Source organism: Lissotriton helveticus, chromosome 2_1 (genome assembly GCF_964261635.1).
Source record: "Lissotriton helveticus chromosome 2_1, aLisHel1.1, whole genome shotgun sequence".
NCBI lineage: Eukaryota > Metazoa > Chordata > Amphibia > Caudata > Salamandridae > Lissotriton > Lissotriton helveticus.
In genome coordinates, this window is record NC_136059.1 from 302,745,297 (window position 1) to 302,764,259 (window position 18,963).

The following is an 18,963-nucleotide window of genomic DNA, read 5'->3' on the forward strand; positions in this document are numbered from 1 at the left end:
TACACAATTAACTACCTATCTTAACTAAACCCTAACCATAGCTCTGCTACCAAGAAATACTGATGCAGCGAGATTATCCGCTTGGGTTATTCTAAAACACCATAATCACCTGGGCCCATGAACACGCATACATTTGGTGATAATCACCGCTGGCTATCAGGACTTATATTTACCGTATAGTGAATTATACCTGTACACCATTTCTTACCAATACCTTATCGCCTTAGTTCTCAATTTTCTCTGGTCGATAGATCAGATTGTTAGCATAATAGGTATAAATGACATTTACTTTTATTTCTTCAATGACCACAGACTCAGGAGAGTTTTAAAAACGTTATCTATGCAATAATTTTGTGAGTCAAATACCAATACATGTCAAAACACCAACTTTTAAGGAGAAATAATGATCTAAGTGAAGACATAAAGACTTAATAAAATCTCATGACATTGGTACCTGAGATGGGTGGAAAAGGAAAGCGGTACAAGGACATACCACACAGATTTATATTTACCTAGAATGGTGTGAGGACAAACCCCTGGCCAAGGAGCTGGAAAAGCGTCTCCCGCGTAGTCAGGAGCCAACAGTTCAGGACAGGAAAGGTACCCTCTTCTAAGTGCAACGCCAGCATTACACCTCTCTCTGGTGCTAGTCTCCTCATTTCATCCCCCTTCTAGATGGACAAATTCTTCTCCGTCAGCGATCTCTTCGGCTCTTCTTTCTCTCCGTCTCTCCTTTCTTGATTCTTCTGTCAGAGTGCTTGAGAAGCTTCTCGGACCTCTGTGGCATCTGCCGTCTTCTACTGCAGTGATGGGTCGGTAACAAGTCTCACAAACTAACTGTCTGAGCCTACCTGAGTTATACTATTCTCAGTGTATGTACCACCCCCCAAAGTTTCAATATTCGTGACTACCCTGCTTCTAATTGGACAATGGGATGGGAAGAAGTCATCACACCATACTAATGTAATGTGATTTTCTTAGGCTTATTGTTCTATGTTCCTTCCCCTTAATTTCACTTTCCGATGCTTTATTCATCCAGTCACATTTCATATTAATTCATTTACATTGTACACAAATTTTGACTTCTTCTCCTTCCCCTCTCCGGGTCAAGAGGTGCTGTTACCAGGCACATCTTCTGGTTAAACTGTATTTGGCAGAGTTTCAATGTCACAGCTCGAAGTTTAACAGTGTTCAACGCGTTTGCGCACAACCAGGCAAGATGAAGATTTCAGTCACCCTTCAGGCCCAAATACGAACTAATAACAAAGTCAAAGAGAAACATGTTAGAATTTGAAAATAAATGAATGCACTGTATACCACTTATTCCTACTCTAATCCCCTTAATTTATTTTAACTATTGTATTAGCAGTTTAGTAAGAAATGCAATGTTTAGTTTAAGCATAGCTATGTGCATTAGCATATGAGGTTCAAAGCGGCCATCTTTAATACTACTGCGCAGCTGCAAAGATTTCCCACTAAAGCAAAAGATGTCATACTACGCAGATGCAGTAGACGCATTCGCAGAAAATTCCCGTGTTTTTGGCAGCCATATGAAACCACTTGAGTTACAAGATAATAAAGCACATTAATAAGCTTTCCCTAGATGAAATAAATGTTGTGAGGTGCAATTATTAGTATCCACAAAACATATTGGTTATATTATTACGCTATTCGAGAGGATTGAATCTGAGCAAGTTTCTTACGTACAAAACCTTGCTCCATCACTAGGACCTCCCGTGCTCTTGGGGGTTGGTTGTTCGATATTTTTATTTTGTCTTTTCCCCCTTATTTCGATGAGGTCGTCAGAGGTGTGGGAGCCCTGGTTCCCTGTAATATTGTCTTCCTCGACAGGGAGGGACTTCTTTGAGGCCATAACTTGACTCAGGGTTTCTAGCATGCCGGACCTCATCTCCTTATGAATAATTTTCTTAAGGGCTTCATTGTCCATGCTAGGAATGGGGGCAATAGCATTGTCAGAGTCGATTTCAGACATAGCGTTGATAATTAAGCTGGTTTAGAAATAAGTATTTTTCGTTTTCACCTTTTGCGTGTGTTTAAACCCTTTTTTTATGCAGAATTGTAAAAAATGCGAGCAGAAGAGGCTAGTAGCAGCTGATCGTACTTGAGACACTAGCAACTGTCGCTTGTGGGGGCTCGGGCGATCAGCTGCTGCTGGTCTCCATGGTGATTTATTGTCTCGAGCCTGATCGCGTTAGGCAATCTGCTGGAAGCATAATGGAGAGGAGAATAGCCCTTTGCAACGGGAGGACGTGGCGCTCCCGTTCCCAAGGTACTTTCCTCTAAGTCGGCGTTGGCAATGGAGCCCGAGCCCCGCGCGTTTTCGAAGGGGGAGAGTTTCACCGGAGGTTAAAGTGGGTGTCTGTCTTGGCTGAGTGCGTTGATTGGGTAAGATCGCGCACTATTTCAGCCACTTCCACAAAGGTTCTTGGTGGTTAGGATATGGCTAAATATGCCTGAAACGTCAGTTCCGGAAACAGGACCGATACGCTTGAGGGAAAAGGCACGAAGGGTGAGGGTGCCCGAAGTGGTGTGAAATCAGTTAAGCGAAGGGGTAAGCTCCAGTGAAGAAAAGGGGAAGTAAGCTTCGGGGAAGAAAAGGGAAACTAAGGAGATCTCCGTAAATTGGAGATTGGTATCTAGGCATAGTATGGGGGGGGATTAATCCCATAAATCAAGTATCAGTAAAATAGTTAAAAGATAAAGAAAGTAAGTTAAAGAACAAGTAAAGTAAAGTAAAGTCCACATTTGTAAAGCGCACAATCACCCGTAAGGGTCTCTAGGCGCTGGGGGCCGTCGGGAAGATTAAGCGAGCTATTGCCCAGAGTCACATGGTGCTGGGCTAACCTGCCGCCGGAGCCGGGGATCGAACCGTGGTCCCCAGATTCCAGCGTCAGTCGCCCTGGCCGCGGCGCCACACCTCTCCCTCAAGTAATAAAAGTTTAACTTATCTGCTCGGAGCCGCATTTAAATGAGGCATATTTTTATTAGCTCATGCCTACTGTATGTTCCTAAGGTTCTGTTCTGGAACTTTTTTACTTTGTGCTGTGTGGAAGCCCCCAATAACCACGGTAGCCGGTAGTGAGGGTTAACTGTATTTATTCACCGGAGCGCCGGGAACAGCCTTTCACCCTAATCCCGCGGTCGGCGCCAGTGACCTAAGATGGCCACCTTCCGCTTCCGGTCCCGCCCCTCCGTTTCCTGTTATCGTGACGCTAGACCGTCACCACATATCTCCCCCCTTTTATGCAATGACAACAAAATTTTAGTCCTTACTTATAGTCCATTTCAAAGTCTCTGAACTTCACCGGGACCTTTACTGTCCTACCGGCTATGGTTTTCCTCTCGCCATCTCCTGTTCTTCCGTTCTGTACCTCTCCATTGCTCCTTCCGCTTGCTTCCTCCTTTACCTTTTCCATCACCTCCTTGGCCGATCTTTCCTTGCTCCCGCCGTCTATTCTTTCCTCTGTCCTGTATTCTCCATTGCCTTCCATGCTGCTCTCTCCTACTTGCCCCCTTCCTTCTTCTACACTTTCTTCATATCTTCCGCTACTTTCTCCTTCTCCTTCATCTACGTTCACTGAGTCCTCCTCCATCTCTGTTCCCCACTTAAGGATCTTGCTGCATTTCGCCATTCTGTCCTGCGACCACACCTTGCCGTCGCTGAGCAAGGCCGACCGGGCATATGGCTCAATCACTCGTAGGGGCAGTGAAAACTTGCTTTCCCCTTTCCTCTTTAAGATGGGAGATTTTACCTTGACCCAGTCGCCCTTCTCCAACTCCACTCCTTGTACATTACGTCTTTTGTTAAAATGTTCAGTGTATACATCTCGTGCTCTCTCTAAGTTCTTTCTGACCACCGCCGGTGACCACTTACTTTGCACCACCAATTTTTTCCAAGCCATGTTGTCCTTCGTGAAGGCATCTCTCCCTCTCAACACTTTGAACGGGCTGTACCCTGTGCTCCCCGGCGTTATTCGGTAAACCCATAGCATTTTCAATAATTCTCTCTCCCAGTCCAGTCCATCATCAATGGCCGCTTGTATGGTGCCCATTATCACCCGGTTGAAGCGTTCCACTTGGCCGTTGCCTGCCGGGTGATAGATGGGGGTGTGGTTTACCACGATTCCATTTCTGGTGGTGAACTCTTCCCACTTAGCAGACACGAACTGCGGTCCATTGTCGCAGGTAATGATCTTAGGAATACCTTCCCTGATGAAGACGTTACGTAGAAAGTCTATCACTGCTTCTGCGTCCACCTTCTCTTCAATGGCCACCTCAGGCCATTTGGAGTACCTGTCCACCATGACGATTGCGTACTTCTGCACTCCATCCTTGTTGAGCACTGGTCCCATGATGTCCACCGACACCATTTCCCATGGTCCTTCCGGCATCGGGAATTTTCCTAACGCAGGTCTCATGATGCTCTGGGACTTCTCGGCCTTTGCACACAACTCACATGCTCTTACATATCTCTCGACCTGGGCATCGATGGCCGGCCACCAGTACGCCTGTCTCGCCAGGGCCTTGGTTTTGGTGATTCCCTGGTGCCCCTCATGCAGGAGTGCCATCAGGTGTTCGATTATTCCTTGCGGTGGAACTACCTTGTCGCCTCTTAGAAGAAATACCGGGTTCTCTGCCAGAGATAGTTCATCTCTCACTTCCCAGTATCGTCTTAGTGTCTCCTTCAGGTGTCTCGTTTCTGGCCATCCGTGGGTGACATATCCCTTGATCACTTCCATGTCTTCATCTGCCTTGTAGGCTTCCTCCCATTCTTGTGCACTAATTACTCTTTCCATGTCTTGGACTGTGGCCACGATGTATCCTTCCCACTGTGGATGCCCATGTTCGTTCGCTTCCTCCATGGCCGCCGCCCTACTCAAGAAGTCGGCTACCTTGTTCTGTGGCCCTGGTATATGTTCAACGTCATATACAAAATCCAACAGACGCAGTGTCATTTTGGCAATTCTCGGTGTGGCATGTGCATGACCGCTGGACGTCAGCACCTTGATCAACGGTTTGTGGTCCGTCCTCACCAAGAATTTTGCACCCCATAGGTACTGTCTAAATCTCTCCATTGCCCATACGACCGCCAGCATCTCCTTCTCTATGACGCTAAACTTTTCTTCGTTGGGCGCGCCAACGATCTTGAGGCAAAACATATTGTGGATGTCTCCCCACTCTCCGACTGCTGCATTAGCACTGCTCCTAGCCCTCGGTCGCTGGCGTCTGTCGTCAAAATGGAATTGGCATCGGGATCAAACCCCTTGAGAGGAATGGCTTTGCTCATCTCTCCTTTCAAAGTCTCGAACTCCTCTTGTTCCTCCTGGTTCCACTGAAATCCATTCCTTTCTTTCAAAAGTTGTCGCAAATGATGGGTTTTTGTGGCGAAGCGTGGAATGAATTTGCTGTAAAATTCAGCCATTCCCAGGAATGACCTGACGTCCTCCTTCTTGCTCGGGGTTGGTGCGTCCATGATGGCTTGCATGTTGGTTCTTTTGGGTTCAATCCCTTTTCCACTCACTTCATGTCCCAGGTATGTGACTGATTGCACCCCGAACTTGCATTTAGACCATTCCGCCGTCAATCCATTTTCTTGCAGGGTGTGTAGCACCATTTGCAGCTTCTCATCGTGTTCCTTTTTAGTTTCTCCCATGACCAGAATGTCGTCCTGGAAGAACTGGACTTCTTTTTCACCCCTGAACAGCTTGTGCATAAGTTTTTGGAATATCGCAGCCGCGGAGGCCAGGCCGAATGGCATCCTTACGAACTCGTAACAGCCGAAGGGGGTTATGAATGACGTGAGGTGGGTGCATGCAGGTTGCAACTTGACCTGGTGGTAGGCAGATGACAAGTCTATTGTGGAAAACCACCGTTTGCCTTTGGTTTTAGCCAGCATCTCACTGATGCGAGGTAATGGAAACTTGTCGACCATGATGTTTTTATTGAGTTCTCTGAGGTCGACACATAGCCTCACCTTGCCGTTCGGTTTCTGTGCCACCACTAGAGGCGAAAGCCATTCCGCACTCTCGATGGCCCTTATGACTCCTTCCCTTTCCAGTCTGTCAAGTTCTGCCTGAACCGCTTCTCTGCACCGGAACGGGATGTTCCTCACCTTGTGGACGACAGGGACTGCACCTTCCTTCAGCTTTATGAGGTGTCTGTACTTGATCAGTTCTCCTATTTTTCCGTTAAAGACCTTGGGGTAAGCCTTATGCCAGACCTCCCCTTTGTCCTCCCCTTCCATGCCCATTAGCAAGATCTTTTCAGTTCCACCGGGATTCAACATTATGCCTGTTGCACCTTGGTCCTTCCAGCTGAGCACCGAAGGCCCTTTTTCTGCAATGTATAATTTGCAGTTCGCCTGGCGTCCTCTGAACTCAAATACTAAAGGGCAGTACCCCAACATTGGGATCTTCTGTCCCATGTATGTTACTGGCCTCACATCCATTGGTTGCAATTCTTCTTCTCTTCGGGCCCCAAACTTCTCTTCCCAGACCTTCCTCTGGATTATGGAGATGGGTGCTCCGCTGTCTGCGATCATTTCCATCGATACCCCTCCTATGCTCATTGTTAGTTTTGGTTTGTCCGTCTCTTCACCATCCATTTCTAGTACTTGCACATCGATGTAGAGTAATTCTTCCAGGTCCTCTTCTTCTTCCTGGTCCACAACCTCTCCCTGTTGTTCCTGGTCCAGGTATTTTATCGTGGCTCTCCTGGGTTTCCGGCGGCACACCTTCTCGTAGTGCCTGAACACACCACAGAATGAACATTTAGCTCTGAACGCGGGGCATACTTTGTCATTCCCCAGATGTGACGTGCTGCCACATCTATAACAACTCGGCCGTCTACCCTTGTTTGTCCTCTGGTCGGCATAGCTGGATTGGGGTGTCCGTCTTTCGTCTTGGCTTCTTTGTTGGTCCCTTGCCCCCACTCTCTCGTTCCTTCCTGGTGTTGCTATCTTGCACACCGTCTGTGAGCCTCCTGATTCTTTCCGAGTCGCTTGCGCGCACCTCTTTGACATCTCCGCCTTTTTTACCATGGCCCATACCTCCTTCAGGGAGCGTCACCATTGACCCACAGTTTCTCCTGAATGTGAGTGCTGGATGTGTGCATAATAATCTGGTCCCTGATTAAGTCATCATGCAGCGTGCCAAACTTGCATGTCAAAGCCAATTTTTGTAATGCTACCATGTATTCATCCCAAGATTCTCCTCCCTTTTGCTTTCTCTGAAAGAAGTTGTGTCGGTCTATGGCTACGCAGACCATTGGCCTGTAGTGCGCGTCCATGTCTGCAATGGCGTGGCTGAACACGTCCGTGTACGCTGCATCTCTTGTGACCTTGACAATGTTATCATACACTCTGATCCCCTCGGGACCCAAGTTGTGCAACAATATTTTCTTCCTCCTCTGACTCGAGAATTGCGCCTCGCCTTCTTCCTCTAGGGCCTCTAGGTAGTTGAGGAAGTACCTTTTCCAGTCCTCCCTTTGCATATCTGGTTCACCGCTCTTCGCCAGGAATGGTACCATTTGGGTGAGGGAGGTGGATTGTGCAGCCATCTTGTTGTCGCCCCTAGTTCCTGCCTGCTCTGGAAGACGCTTGCCAGGTGGGCACCCTGGTGGGCGCTGTGCGTCAGCTTCTTCGTCGCTGAGCTCGCCGTCAGTGGCACTACCTCTTGCTTTCACTGCGCTGGGCGTCTGCGTCTGCTGACTGCCCTTATGGCCTGTTTCATTCACTCCAGATCCTTCCCCCTGAGGTTGCCGCGCCGCCAGCGTGCTAAGCAGTGCCTCTGACTAGAGGTGAGTGCTGCAGCACAGTGGTGAGGTCACAGAATGACCTTGCTCAGAGTTTCTGCTCCGTGCAGCTGCCCCTTGAAGTGTCTTCCCTCCCTGTGCCTGCTCTTATGGGCGTACCTCTCTGCTTCCGTGTGTCTGCTAGCCCGTTGGTGCTGGCTGGGCTTCGGGGAAGATCTGTCTGGGCGTCTGGTGTCCTCTGCCACGCTCCGGTGTGAGTTGCTTTTCTGTTCGTGTTTTTTTTTCCATGTTGTTCTCGACGTTGGTTTTGTGGTTCTTTCACTGTCTGGGGGCGGGGTTCTAAATCCCATCCTCGTCGCCATTTGTGGAAGCCCCCAATAACCACGGTAGCCGGTAGTGAGGGTTAACTGTATTTATTCACCGGAGCGCCGGGAACAGCCTTTCACCCTAATCCCGCGGTCGGCGCCAGTGACCTAAGATGGCCGCCTTCCGCTTCCGGTCCCGCCCTTCCGTTTCCCGTTATCGTGACGCTAGACCGTCACCACATGATGCGGCTGCTTGGACTGCATTATAAGAAATATGCATGATGGTAGCCTCCGTTCTTGTAATGAAATTCTGGGGTCATCTGGGGAGATACGTGGCAGTTGCTGCAGAGCAGGCGCAGAAACTTCACACATGTAGCTGGCTCTTGAATGAAGTATTGATACTAAAAGAAAGCGGTTCCTGGAGTTACCTCAAAGATCAATATATCAAAAGTGAAAAACACTTGAAAAGAGATGTTTTTTTCTGTGCATTGTGCACTCTTCTGACCAAATGAAACAAACGCGATTTAGACAGTTCTCCTGGTTCTTGAAGCCAAGAGAGCTTTATTTTCCCTGTCTCCCCCCGAAATTGCCTCTGTTTTTCAATGGGGTAAATATTCCCCCCAATTATTTTTCAAAATCTCCCAGATGCTTGTCTTGAAATAATCTCATATACGCAATACTGCAAACGACTACTTACTCATTCTAACACAGTCTGTTGTAAAATATTATTTTGCACAATAGCAAAGACAACAGTAGATTCCACGAGCTCCGCTTTTTTCCGATCCTTTATATAATTTACTGGAACCTCAACAGAGACAGAGAGGAAGGACTATGAGGAATGCCCTGCGGAAGTCGTCAACGTCAGATCAAGTTGGTGCCATCTTGAAGTGGTGTGTTTATAGAAGAGGCATCAAAATGAGCAGTGCCGTTCAATTACAAATACACTATGAGCAGAATCCCTGTAAATATGAAATCTACTGTTAGCTTTACAAATATATAACTTGCTACTTTTTTTTTAAAGAATCTAATGAACGAATCTTATTACCTAAAGTATTAAAATAAAATGTACGTGATTATTTATAGTGTTAATTGTATTGAAAGCAAACCGCCTGCACCATCATCGGGCACCGTGAATCCTATTACACCGTGAATAATATTACTGGCTAGTCTGGCAACCACACTTTATCTCACTATCCTCTACTTGATTAAACGATTATTAGGCTCCGCCTACGTGGTGTCATCATTGGTTGTTACTGCACAACGGTCAGACGCTCGATGTGGGGTGGGTTCGTCGCGTCATCTGCTACACTGATTGGTTGAGAAATCCATCTAATCCGCCTCCCCGTGTGCCTGGCACCGTACCTCTTTTTTCCAGGGGGGTGGGACGGGAGACACCCTGTCAAACAGGAGGAGGTTGCCAATTCTCATGTAGAAATAGACGACGGGCTGCGCCCAGCTGGGTGATGTGAGCTGTTCTGCTCTGTGTGTGATGAGATAGACGGGGAAGGCAGTGCAGGCACGGGAGTCTGCCTGGCTGCTGCTTGGAACCAGTGAGAACGAGCAGGCAAAAAGCAGCAGGAACTGGAGAGCTGCTGCCTGCCTTCAAGCCGAAGGAGACTCAGCTGGTTGGAACAGTGCTTGTTGGAAAGAAGGGCAGCAGGCTCTCTGCGCTCCTGTGGCCACTCGTCTCCTACACTTGAAGGGGCGGTGGAGCTTGGTCCACGCAGCCCGAGAGCTGTCCAGCCTGCGCAGAGGCTTTTGCTGCCAGGAAGGCTAGGCTGAACCTCATCTGGTGGAAGGCTTCCTGTCGAATCCCTTTCCTCGGCGGAGGACTACTCTCGCGGAATAAAATCACTTGTCTTGCTTCATCAGGGGTGTTATCCCCCGTTCGGCACTTTTGTGCGTGTCTTGGATTTGCCAGGTAGCATTGCCCTCTCTGGATTAGGATCCATGGCGACCATTGTGGAACCGGTATATGGACTTTCCGAAGACGAGGTGAGCGGAGCTGCAGTGCTGTGTATCTTAAGATCATGCTATTTGTTCATTCCTCTAGTGCTGCTGCGCTCCTATATCATTTAAAGTCCATCACATTCTTCAACTTCCCACTGCCCTACTTCTTGTATTCTGCCCCATGCGTTCAATATTTTACAACCCCTATTTTATTCTTTAACCATCTCGTTCTTCCCTGTCCTCCCTTGCACTCTTACTGATTCCAGATTGCTGTCTGCTTCTCTCCACCCTTGCTGTTTACCCTGTCCCCACCCTTGCACTATCTCTTCTTTCCTTCGCCTTACTCGCTCTCTTCCCCCCCGCCCTTGTACTCTTCCTTCTCTCCCCACTTTATCTTCCATTCTTCCTTCTCGCCACACTTCATCTACATTCTTCCTTCTCGCCACACTTCACCCTTGCACTCTTGCTTCTCTCCCACTTCACCCTTGCGCTCTTGCTTCTCTCCCACTTCACCCTTGCGCTCTTGCTTCTCTCCCACTTCACCCTTGCGCTCTTGCTTCTCTCCCACTTCACCCTTGCGCTCTTGCTTCTCTCCCTCTTCACCCTTGCGCTCTTGCTTCTCTCCCACTTCACCCTTGCGCTCTTGCTTCTCTCCCACTTCACCCTTGCGCTCTTGCTTCTCTCCCACTTCACCCTTGCGCTCTTGCTTCTCTCCCACTTCACCCTTGCGCTCTTGCTTCTCTCCCACTTCACCCTTGCGCTCTTGCTTCTCTCCCACTTCACCCTTGCGCTCTTGCTTCTCTCCCACTTCACCCTTGCGCTCTTGCTTCTCTCCCACTTCACCCTTGCGCTCTTGCTTCTCTCCCACTTCACCCTTGCGCTCTTGCTTCTCTCCCACTTCACCCTTGCGCTCTTGCTTCTCTCCCACTTCACCCTTGCGCTCTTGCTTCTCTCCCACTTCACCCTTGCGCTCTTGCTTCTCTCCCACTTCACCCTTGCGCTCTTGCTTCTCTTCCCCACTTCACCCTTGCGCTCTTGCTTCTCTTCCCCATTTCACCCTTGCGCTCTTGCTTCTCTTCCCCATTTCACCCTTGCGCTCTTGCTTCTCTTCCCCATTTCACCCTTGCGCTCTTCCCCATTTCACCCTTGCGCTCTTCCCCATTTCACCCTTGCGCTCTTCCCCATTTCACCCTTGCGCTCTTGCTTCTCTTCCCCATTTCACCCTTGCGCTCTTGCTTCTCTTCCCCATTTCACCCTTGCGCTCTTGCTGCTCTTCCCCATTTCACCCTTGCGCTCTTGCTGCTCTTCCCCATTTCACCCTTGCGCTCTTGCTGCTCTTCCCCATTTCACCCTTGCGCTCTTGCTGCTCTTCCCCATTTCACCCTTGCGCTCTTGCTGCTCTTCCCCATTTCACCCTTGCGCTCTTGCTGCTCTTCCCCATTTCACCCTTGCGCTCTTGCTGCTCTTCCCCATTTCACCCTTGCGCTCTTGCTGCTCTTCCCCATTTCACCCTTGCGCTCTTGCTGCTCTTCCCCATTTCACCCTTGCGCTCTTGCTGCTCTTCCCCATTTCACCCTTGCGCTCTTGCTTCTCTTCCCCATTTCACCCTTGCGCTCTTGCTTCTCTTCCCCATTTCACCCTTGCTCTCTTCCTTCTCTCCCCCATTTCACCCTTGCTCTCTTCCTTCTCTCCCCCATTTCACCCTTGCTCTCTTCCTTCTCTCCCCACTTCACTCTTGCTCCCTAACTTCGTTCTCCCCATTTCACCCTTGCATTCTCCTTTCGTTCTCCCCATTTCACCCTTTCACACTTCTCCTCTCTCTTGTCTCTCCCATCCCTGCTCCTTTCCCCTTTTCTTACCCAACATTTCTATTCTCGTTTACTCCCTGTTAGCCGTAGCTCTTTTGCCCTGCAAATCTCCTTCCGTTGTCCTCTTTGGACGCAGCGCAGGCTCATGTAAGATGCCACAGGGCTTCTACACACACTGTGCCTCATGCATTTATTTGGAGTTCCCATAGCAGGCAGCGTGTTCACATCGCAGTACAGATCGCATCCTGTGAACCTGGTTCCGTTGCATGTGCAGCCCCATAATTGAAGGGCCATAACGGTGAAATGGGCCTTTCTTAGAGTGAATGATCCTCTGTGATTCTGATGTTAACGCTTGAATTGGAAGCTGCCTAATGAATGGGTACTGACATTTTCTGTTTGCAGCAACACCCATATATCTTTCTCTGCCCCAGCTCTCCCATCTCGTGTCTATGCTTGCTGTATGTTTTAGGACCTACCAGTCGGTGCGCCTTCTCTAAATTAAAATGGTCCATTCACTATGCATGTTTCGAACCGGGAACCCTGCAAATATTGTCTTTCTCCCAAATTAAATTGAATTAATACCTGTCATCACGGCCTGTTTGCAACGGCAGTAGCCGTTTTACCCAGTGTGAAGTTGTACGTGTGCGCAGGCTGGTCGTTAACATTGATTTCCATCCATCTCCCTGGGCTTTCTGCATCGGCAGTAGAATTACACCATGTCGCCCTGTTAAAAGAGCAAGTGTCTCGAAGGCACAGTGCTAGTTCTCCCCTCCACCCCCGCCCACGCGCAAAGTAAACGTTTTGAAAAGAAAATGAGAATGGTGCGACACTTCCCAAGCGTGGATGATTTCTCGTTGTCTGCCAGAGGTAACTGCGGAGCCGGGCCCTAGGCTGGTATTGGTGGTGCTGACACCTACATTATCAGAGATGTCGTAATCCGGTAACACAATATAGGTCTCGTTGAACGACTACACCTCCTCCCTGATTTTAGCAGAGTTGACCTTTACTCTCCTGCTGCCATCAGAGGATGAACTAACATTAGTGGTGATCCTGATTCACTCCCTTCAATAATTACGAAGGATATCTTCTCTCCATTTAGCAGGAGAATAACATGCAGCTAGGAAAAGAGAAGTAGACATCCTTTCTGCTCATAGCGGCGAAGGCGAAAATGCATCCTTGCATTTCTTATCATTGTAGGAGTTTGTTCTCCATTGTTGCAGGTGGGGTGGCGAACTCCCTTTGCTGATGTAATTAGACTGGGGGACTTATCCTCTCCATGCATTAAGTGAGTAGGGAGCTACCGTCTCAAACAACATTGGTTTAGGATCAATCCTTAATTGTCTTATCAACTCTCTATACCCCTATCCCTTCTGGCCTAGAAAAGATGCAATCTCCGACCCAGGTTATGCAGTGGTTCTGGCCGTCTCTAACAAATATGCCATTTGGTTCTGAATTAGACTTATTAAGTTTTTCGTTGCATTTCTGTAGATAATCTTTGGAGAAAACCTCTTTGGTTATGAAGTATATGACCATTGGGGTATTGTCTTTAAGCTGCTCTTCGCAATCAGAGAATCTTGTACAAGTGAAGCCACGAGGGCAGGCACGAAGTCGTTTTGTTTGATGGAGGTCTTTTTCTTTTCTTATATAGGTTGTTTTCTGATCTGATTTTCACGAACACAGATGTTCAGTGATAAAGGCACTTACTGTACTAATGTCCGTTATCTCTCTCCACTTAGTAGGACTGGTAGGAAGGAACCTGTGAGACTTAAGCATTGAAATCTACAGTGTTTGGGAAATTGATGATTCTTTTAATGAGTAATGTTCACCAGTAAGTGAAGCGAGCAGAGGGAATCCTTCCACTACTGCAGGGCTGTCGCACTTCTCCAATGTCCTTTGAATCTCAACCAAGGCCGTGAAATCCACAGAAGGAATGCAGACTTTCTAGAAACTAGCCTTTTTGCAATGTGGAAGAATGCCAAAGTTAAGACGTGACTGACTGACAATGATTTTTTGGTGTGGCCATGGTAGTGTCAGAACTCCTCATTTATAAGTTTTTAAAATTACATTGCAGTTAAAGGCATAGGAATCTAGAAAGTGTAACAGGAAAATATATGTCCAGCCCAGATCAGCAGCACCATCATTATTTTATGTGTAGTTGAAAACCTTTCTCAAATTTCAAACCTAACTCAAGGTTGTTAGTTGTGGGAGGAGGGTTGGGGGCAAGGGGGATGTTTACTTGGTTCCTACTGTTAAGCCCCACAACGACTGAGGGAGAAATATGGGCCTTATGCACAAGACCCAACATGGCATCTGTTGTCTACCGTCTTTAAGATGCTTGCTCCCTCTTCCTCAGTGCAGCTTCATTTTATTCAGGACTTAAGATACAGTGCGGAGAAGAGTAATCGTTTTTTTCATTATAGTTTCTTTATATGATGATGATAATGGGTGGAGCAGTGCCATAAGGCACTTTAAAGATAATTCTAATTATTAAATTTTTTGGCATTTGGCCAGGATTTTACACTCCTGCCACTTGAGTTACATGTGCATGAGGCAGGACTGTCAGATAAGACTTATGGTGCTAACTTTGTTGCCATGCAGACCCTGCAGATATGCGCCGAAGTATGAATGGTGTGATGAATGGACGCTGTTAGAGCCTTTGCATCTAACCTGATCATCTGTGTGTACTGCCTTATTATTCAGTGAAGCACGATGTAAGCAGCCACCCTCTGTCACTTGCTCAACTGGAGCCTTTCTTAGAATTGCGATTGCTCATTTCCACGGTGGTTGAGTCATATATTCAGACCAGCCTGCAGAACTTCAGACGCCCAGTATTTAAACACGTTTCTTTAAACCTGTTTATTGTTTATCTTGAATGTTGGTGGTTTTTGGTACCTTCTAAATAACTCCCACCACACCAAGTGGCAAAGGCAGAATAGCTCAAGTATTCAGAATTTCAGAAATGCACATCTTTAACCCCCCTCCCTTCGTGTTTGTAATGTGTGACTGTTTGTGCACCAGCCTTAGGGAGCTTGAGTCCCAGATCATGGCTGGCTTTTCTCCAGAAGCTGTACTTTGAGGGTATTGTGACATTCAACACGCGTCTGCCGAGTCATACTGTTCACACGCCCTCTTTATCTCCAAAACTGATTTGTTCGCACGAAACTTGTGTACAGTACAAGAGCCATACCTATATAAGAACTATCCACAAAGAAGCTGTAATTGTAGGGCTCGTGTTGCCACTGAAGCGGGAATGAGTGCAGCGTGTAGAATCCTCTTTTCCCACTAATTGATGTAGCAAATGCTTAAATCCTATGGTGTGAGTAAACCTAAACACGTAACGGATCACTGACAGAATAATGGAAACAAAAACATTCTATGGAGAAATAATAGTGACAAAAATATCAAGGACCACAATATTGAGAATGTAAGTGCAAATAGGCAAGTATGGGTTTACTATTCTTGACTCCACATGTATATTCCTTGAAGATCTATATATGGTCAAGGTAAGTATATGTGGAGTTATCTATAGTAAAACTGTTTTCTTACCTTCAAAATATCTTTGCCCACTATATATTGTCTAAACGCTCACCTAACCCTCTAAGGCTTTGCAGCAACTCTACGCAAAGTCTTTCATAAGATTGCGTTACTTCCTGCTGGGTGCTTGTTGCAATATTTTTGGCTCTTTTCTGCAGTGCTTATGGTCGGCAAATAATCGAAACATGAGACTAGGATATCGGTAAGGGTTGATTGTGCCATAGTTCTGGGTCAAATACTCTTTCTGTACACCCTTTTTAATTTCCAGCCTTGCAAGGGATGTAATGTAGTTTTTGCACCTGCCACCAAAGATTTGCACTTCTGCATGCTAAATGTCTTGCTAGTTTGGGTGAAAGGTTTGAAGCTCACAGCAGCATGCTTTGTTTTGTCTGGTAGAGGGAGCCATCAAGTTGTTTAGTGGTTGACCTGGGAGAAGTTTCCTTTAGTTGGTGACCCTTAGTTGGTGAATGGTAGGACCCTCTCATGCTTTGTGGTTTCTAGCGGTGTAAGGGAGATTTCCAGGAAACCAGTTAGCAGAGTATTGCCATGTGTTAGAATGTTAGACTAGGAGTGCATTTGTTTTTTGCATTTTTTTATTCTTTTTTTTGGGGGGGGGGGGGCGTGGGGTAACTTTCTGAGCTGGAATCCACCTCTCTGGCTTCTTTCTTCATAGGCTCCTTTAATTTTAGGTTCGCAATGTGTAACCTTGTCCCTCACAATATGTCTGATGCTTTTATTAAAGTGACATTCTAAATGGGATTGCTTTTCTTTGTTTCTGGAGATCCTAAAAACTCATCCACGCATTGTGCCTGTCACAGAACTGTCGCTCAGCTCTAGTACTCCACAGAAATCTATTCTTGCACCTTTTATTTTAAAGTCATCTGCACCTCTTCTTCGGTGATTTGATTTATGTCGATTTATTTGACACCATAGTGTGCATATACTCCCAATAGCTGAATATCGTTGTGCGTAGACTGAGGCTGATCTCAAAGCATTAGGTTCACATTTCTCAAGTGGATATGCATCTCTAGCTGAGGAAAACCCATTTAAGTAAGTGGCAAACTGAAGTCTTAGTTCTCGAATATGACTCCCCCATGTTGCTGTTCAGCCGAATGCCATGATGTTTTCTAAATAACATGGTGCCCTGAGTGAGGTGCTAGATGGTGGTCACCCATTTGTGAAATTAGATGTTGTGGCCACATTAAATCATTCCATTGAAAATCATGCTAATTTTATTAGTCTGACATCCAAAAATAAATGTTGAACATAGACATGGCAAATAAAAAGTGTGTATTATTGTCTATTCAAGCAGTGTTCACATAAAGAAAGGCTTTTAGGATATACACGTAACCTGTTTAAATACTGCTAGCCTGAGTCACAAAATCATTGGCATGTTCAAATTGCACTTTCAAGTGGCTTTATGTGCGACTGCAAATAATATACTAAAGACAATTTTGGGCTCTTAAATTAATTTTACAAGCATAGTGATTCTCAAATATGGAATATTTCACAAAAATAATTTTATTGAGATAATGAACACAGATGTAGAACATTACATGCATTTCTTAGTGCAAAACCAATACATAATGACAATAACAAATATTGTAATAAAAATGAAATACATATGTAAGGAAAGGAGAAAATAGGGATAAAGAGAATACAATAACGTGATAAAGGAATGTGTTCCATTAGAGAAGATGTTATATTTGAAATTATTTTTTATATGAAAGATATACAGAAAAGTATTGAGGAAAATATGGAATATTAAGAATCTCCTACCATTGAGCTGGGAATAGGACATAGGCGTTTCACTGCAAGGAAGCTTTAGAAAGTTTGGGTATATCTACAAACTTATGAAAATAAGGGTGTTCACAAATGTTTCCATCGTCCTTTGCCACATTAGATAATGTTGTTGTTTTACTGGTGGTAAAGGAAGGAGTAAATATCTTCCCAGGATGCAAATTAGAAATTGTAGTAATGTTAGGAAGATGGGCTTTTTCCACCGGAAAAACGCATTCAGTTAGAGAGCAAGAAAAATGCGCAAAAGCACCATTTCAAAGGCATGCTAATCCACTTTTACCTAGCCTTTTATTAGGAGTTCACAAAACATTTCCAAGTTTTTTCCCCTACAACTTTCACAGGTAGCAAGGAGTGTGATACTGATCATTGTAACACATCATTGAACAGTGAAACCCTTCAGGTGTCGGTTTACAAATACTTATTGGATCCAATGTATCTTTAAAAAAAATATCTTGCATAATCAGTGGTAATGTTGTATCAAATCAATTTTTCAGTCAATCTTATTATACAATTAATTAAAACCATAACAAACATATTTTTAATCAGGACCAGAGTCAACATCGGAAACTCGTTTTAAAACCACACAATACAAGGTAAAATGTCGGTTACAGAGCAGTATTTTTAAAAGCAAAATATAAGAGCATACAGTACAGGATAAAATGTCGATTGCAAATTAGCAATTTTAGTAAATAAAACAGTATATCTGTCTTTATAACTTCAGATAGAGCACAGGGTGCAGAAAGACTGTAACAAAGTACCCCCAGTTTGCTTCAGATGCCATCTCATGGCTTTCAGCAACAAGCCTTTATTCTGCAACTACAGAAAAGAGAACCTTGGGTAGGTAAAACTGCTGTGACTGTGTACTCCATGAGGGTACGTTATTAGGATCTACAAGCAAAAGCCTAGTGCGGTGCTGAACGTAGCAATTATGCCAAAAATATTAAGACATTCGATTGAAGCGTGCCAAGAAGTTAGTTGATTTGTTAGTTTTGCTGGGGTAGTAAACCCTTTGCAACGCTAAAACTTTGTTAAAACATCTTAAAAATGTCAGTTCAATTGCGGCACACCTTAGAAAGTACCCTCGTTAGAGTCAACAGATGCGAGTAGAAAGGAAAAGGGGTTGCGTAGAAACTACGACATCGATTGAGAGTGGCTTTTCAAAAGAGAAATGACAGTTTACCACCCATTTTCAGCCTAGAATTTAGCTGGGGAATTATAGTAAGTACAGTAGAGGACAGTAGCACCAAGCTTATTTGAGGGTTAAATGTAAAAAAATTAAATTGATACTTGTATAGCGCACTACTCACCCGCAAGGGTCTCAAGGCGCTTGTAGGAATACCGCTGTGGAACCCATCCTGGCTTTCCCTGTGAGGTGTCCACTCCTGGGCACCCCCAAGGTGGAGGCCTGGCATCCTTAGCGTTGTGGAGATTAAGCAAGCTATTGCCCAGAGTTGCAGAGTGGGACTCCATGATTGGAATAGGCACCGAGGCGAGAATTATCAGGTCCGTGGAATTTTGAGCCCAAGACCCGCCGAGGCGAAGGATTGAACCCTGGTCCCGGGCTAGACCTCTGCATCAGGGTCTGCCGCTCTAACCATTGAGCCACACTTCTCCACCTACAGTTGCCAACTGTAAGTTAAAAGCAAAGTGAAGGTTTGAAAGAGGCTTGTCTAGGCTTGAGGTGCAGCTTGGGGAAACCATTGTCCCAAAATACCAAAAGAGCTATCGTCTGAGATGCAGAGTCCAGGCCGTCTGCTTGTTCTTGACCGACCTACACAAAAAATGGAATTTGG

General features: G+C 46.0%; 1 protein-coding gene across 12 annotated transcripts in view; it reads left to right on the forward strand.

Moving 5' to 3' along the window:
• Positions 1 to 9,323: 9,323 nt before the first annotated feature.
• NEDD4L (NEDD4 like E3 ubiquitin protein ligase) overlaps positions 9,324 to 18,963 on the forward strand; it is a 1,578,130-nt gene continuing 1,568,490 nt past the window's right edge. For 10 of the 12 annotated variants that reach the window (XM_078674878.1, XM_078674884.1, XM_078674885.1 and 7 more), the window contains exon 1: positions 9,454 to 10,073. In XM_078674878.1, the coding sequence (XP_078531004.1) occupies positions 10,029 to 10,073 (45 nt within the window). In that variant the 5' untranslated portion in view covers positions 9,454 to 10,028. Of the gene's footprint in view, positions 10,074 to 18,963 lie in introns of all 12 variants that reach the window. The other 2 variants (XM_078674880.1, XM_078674887.1) reach the window with 2 other exon arrangements.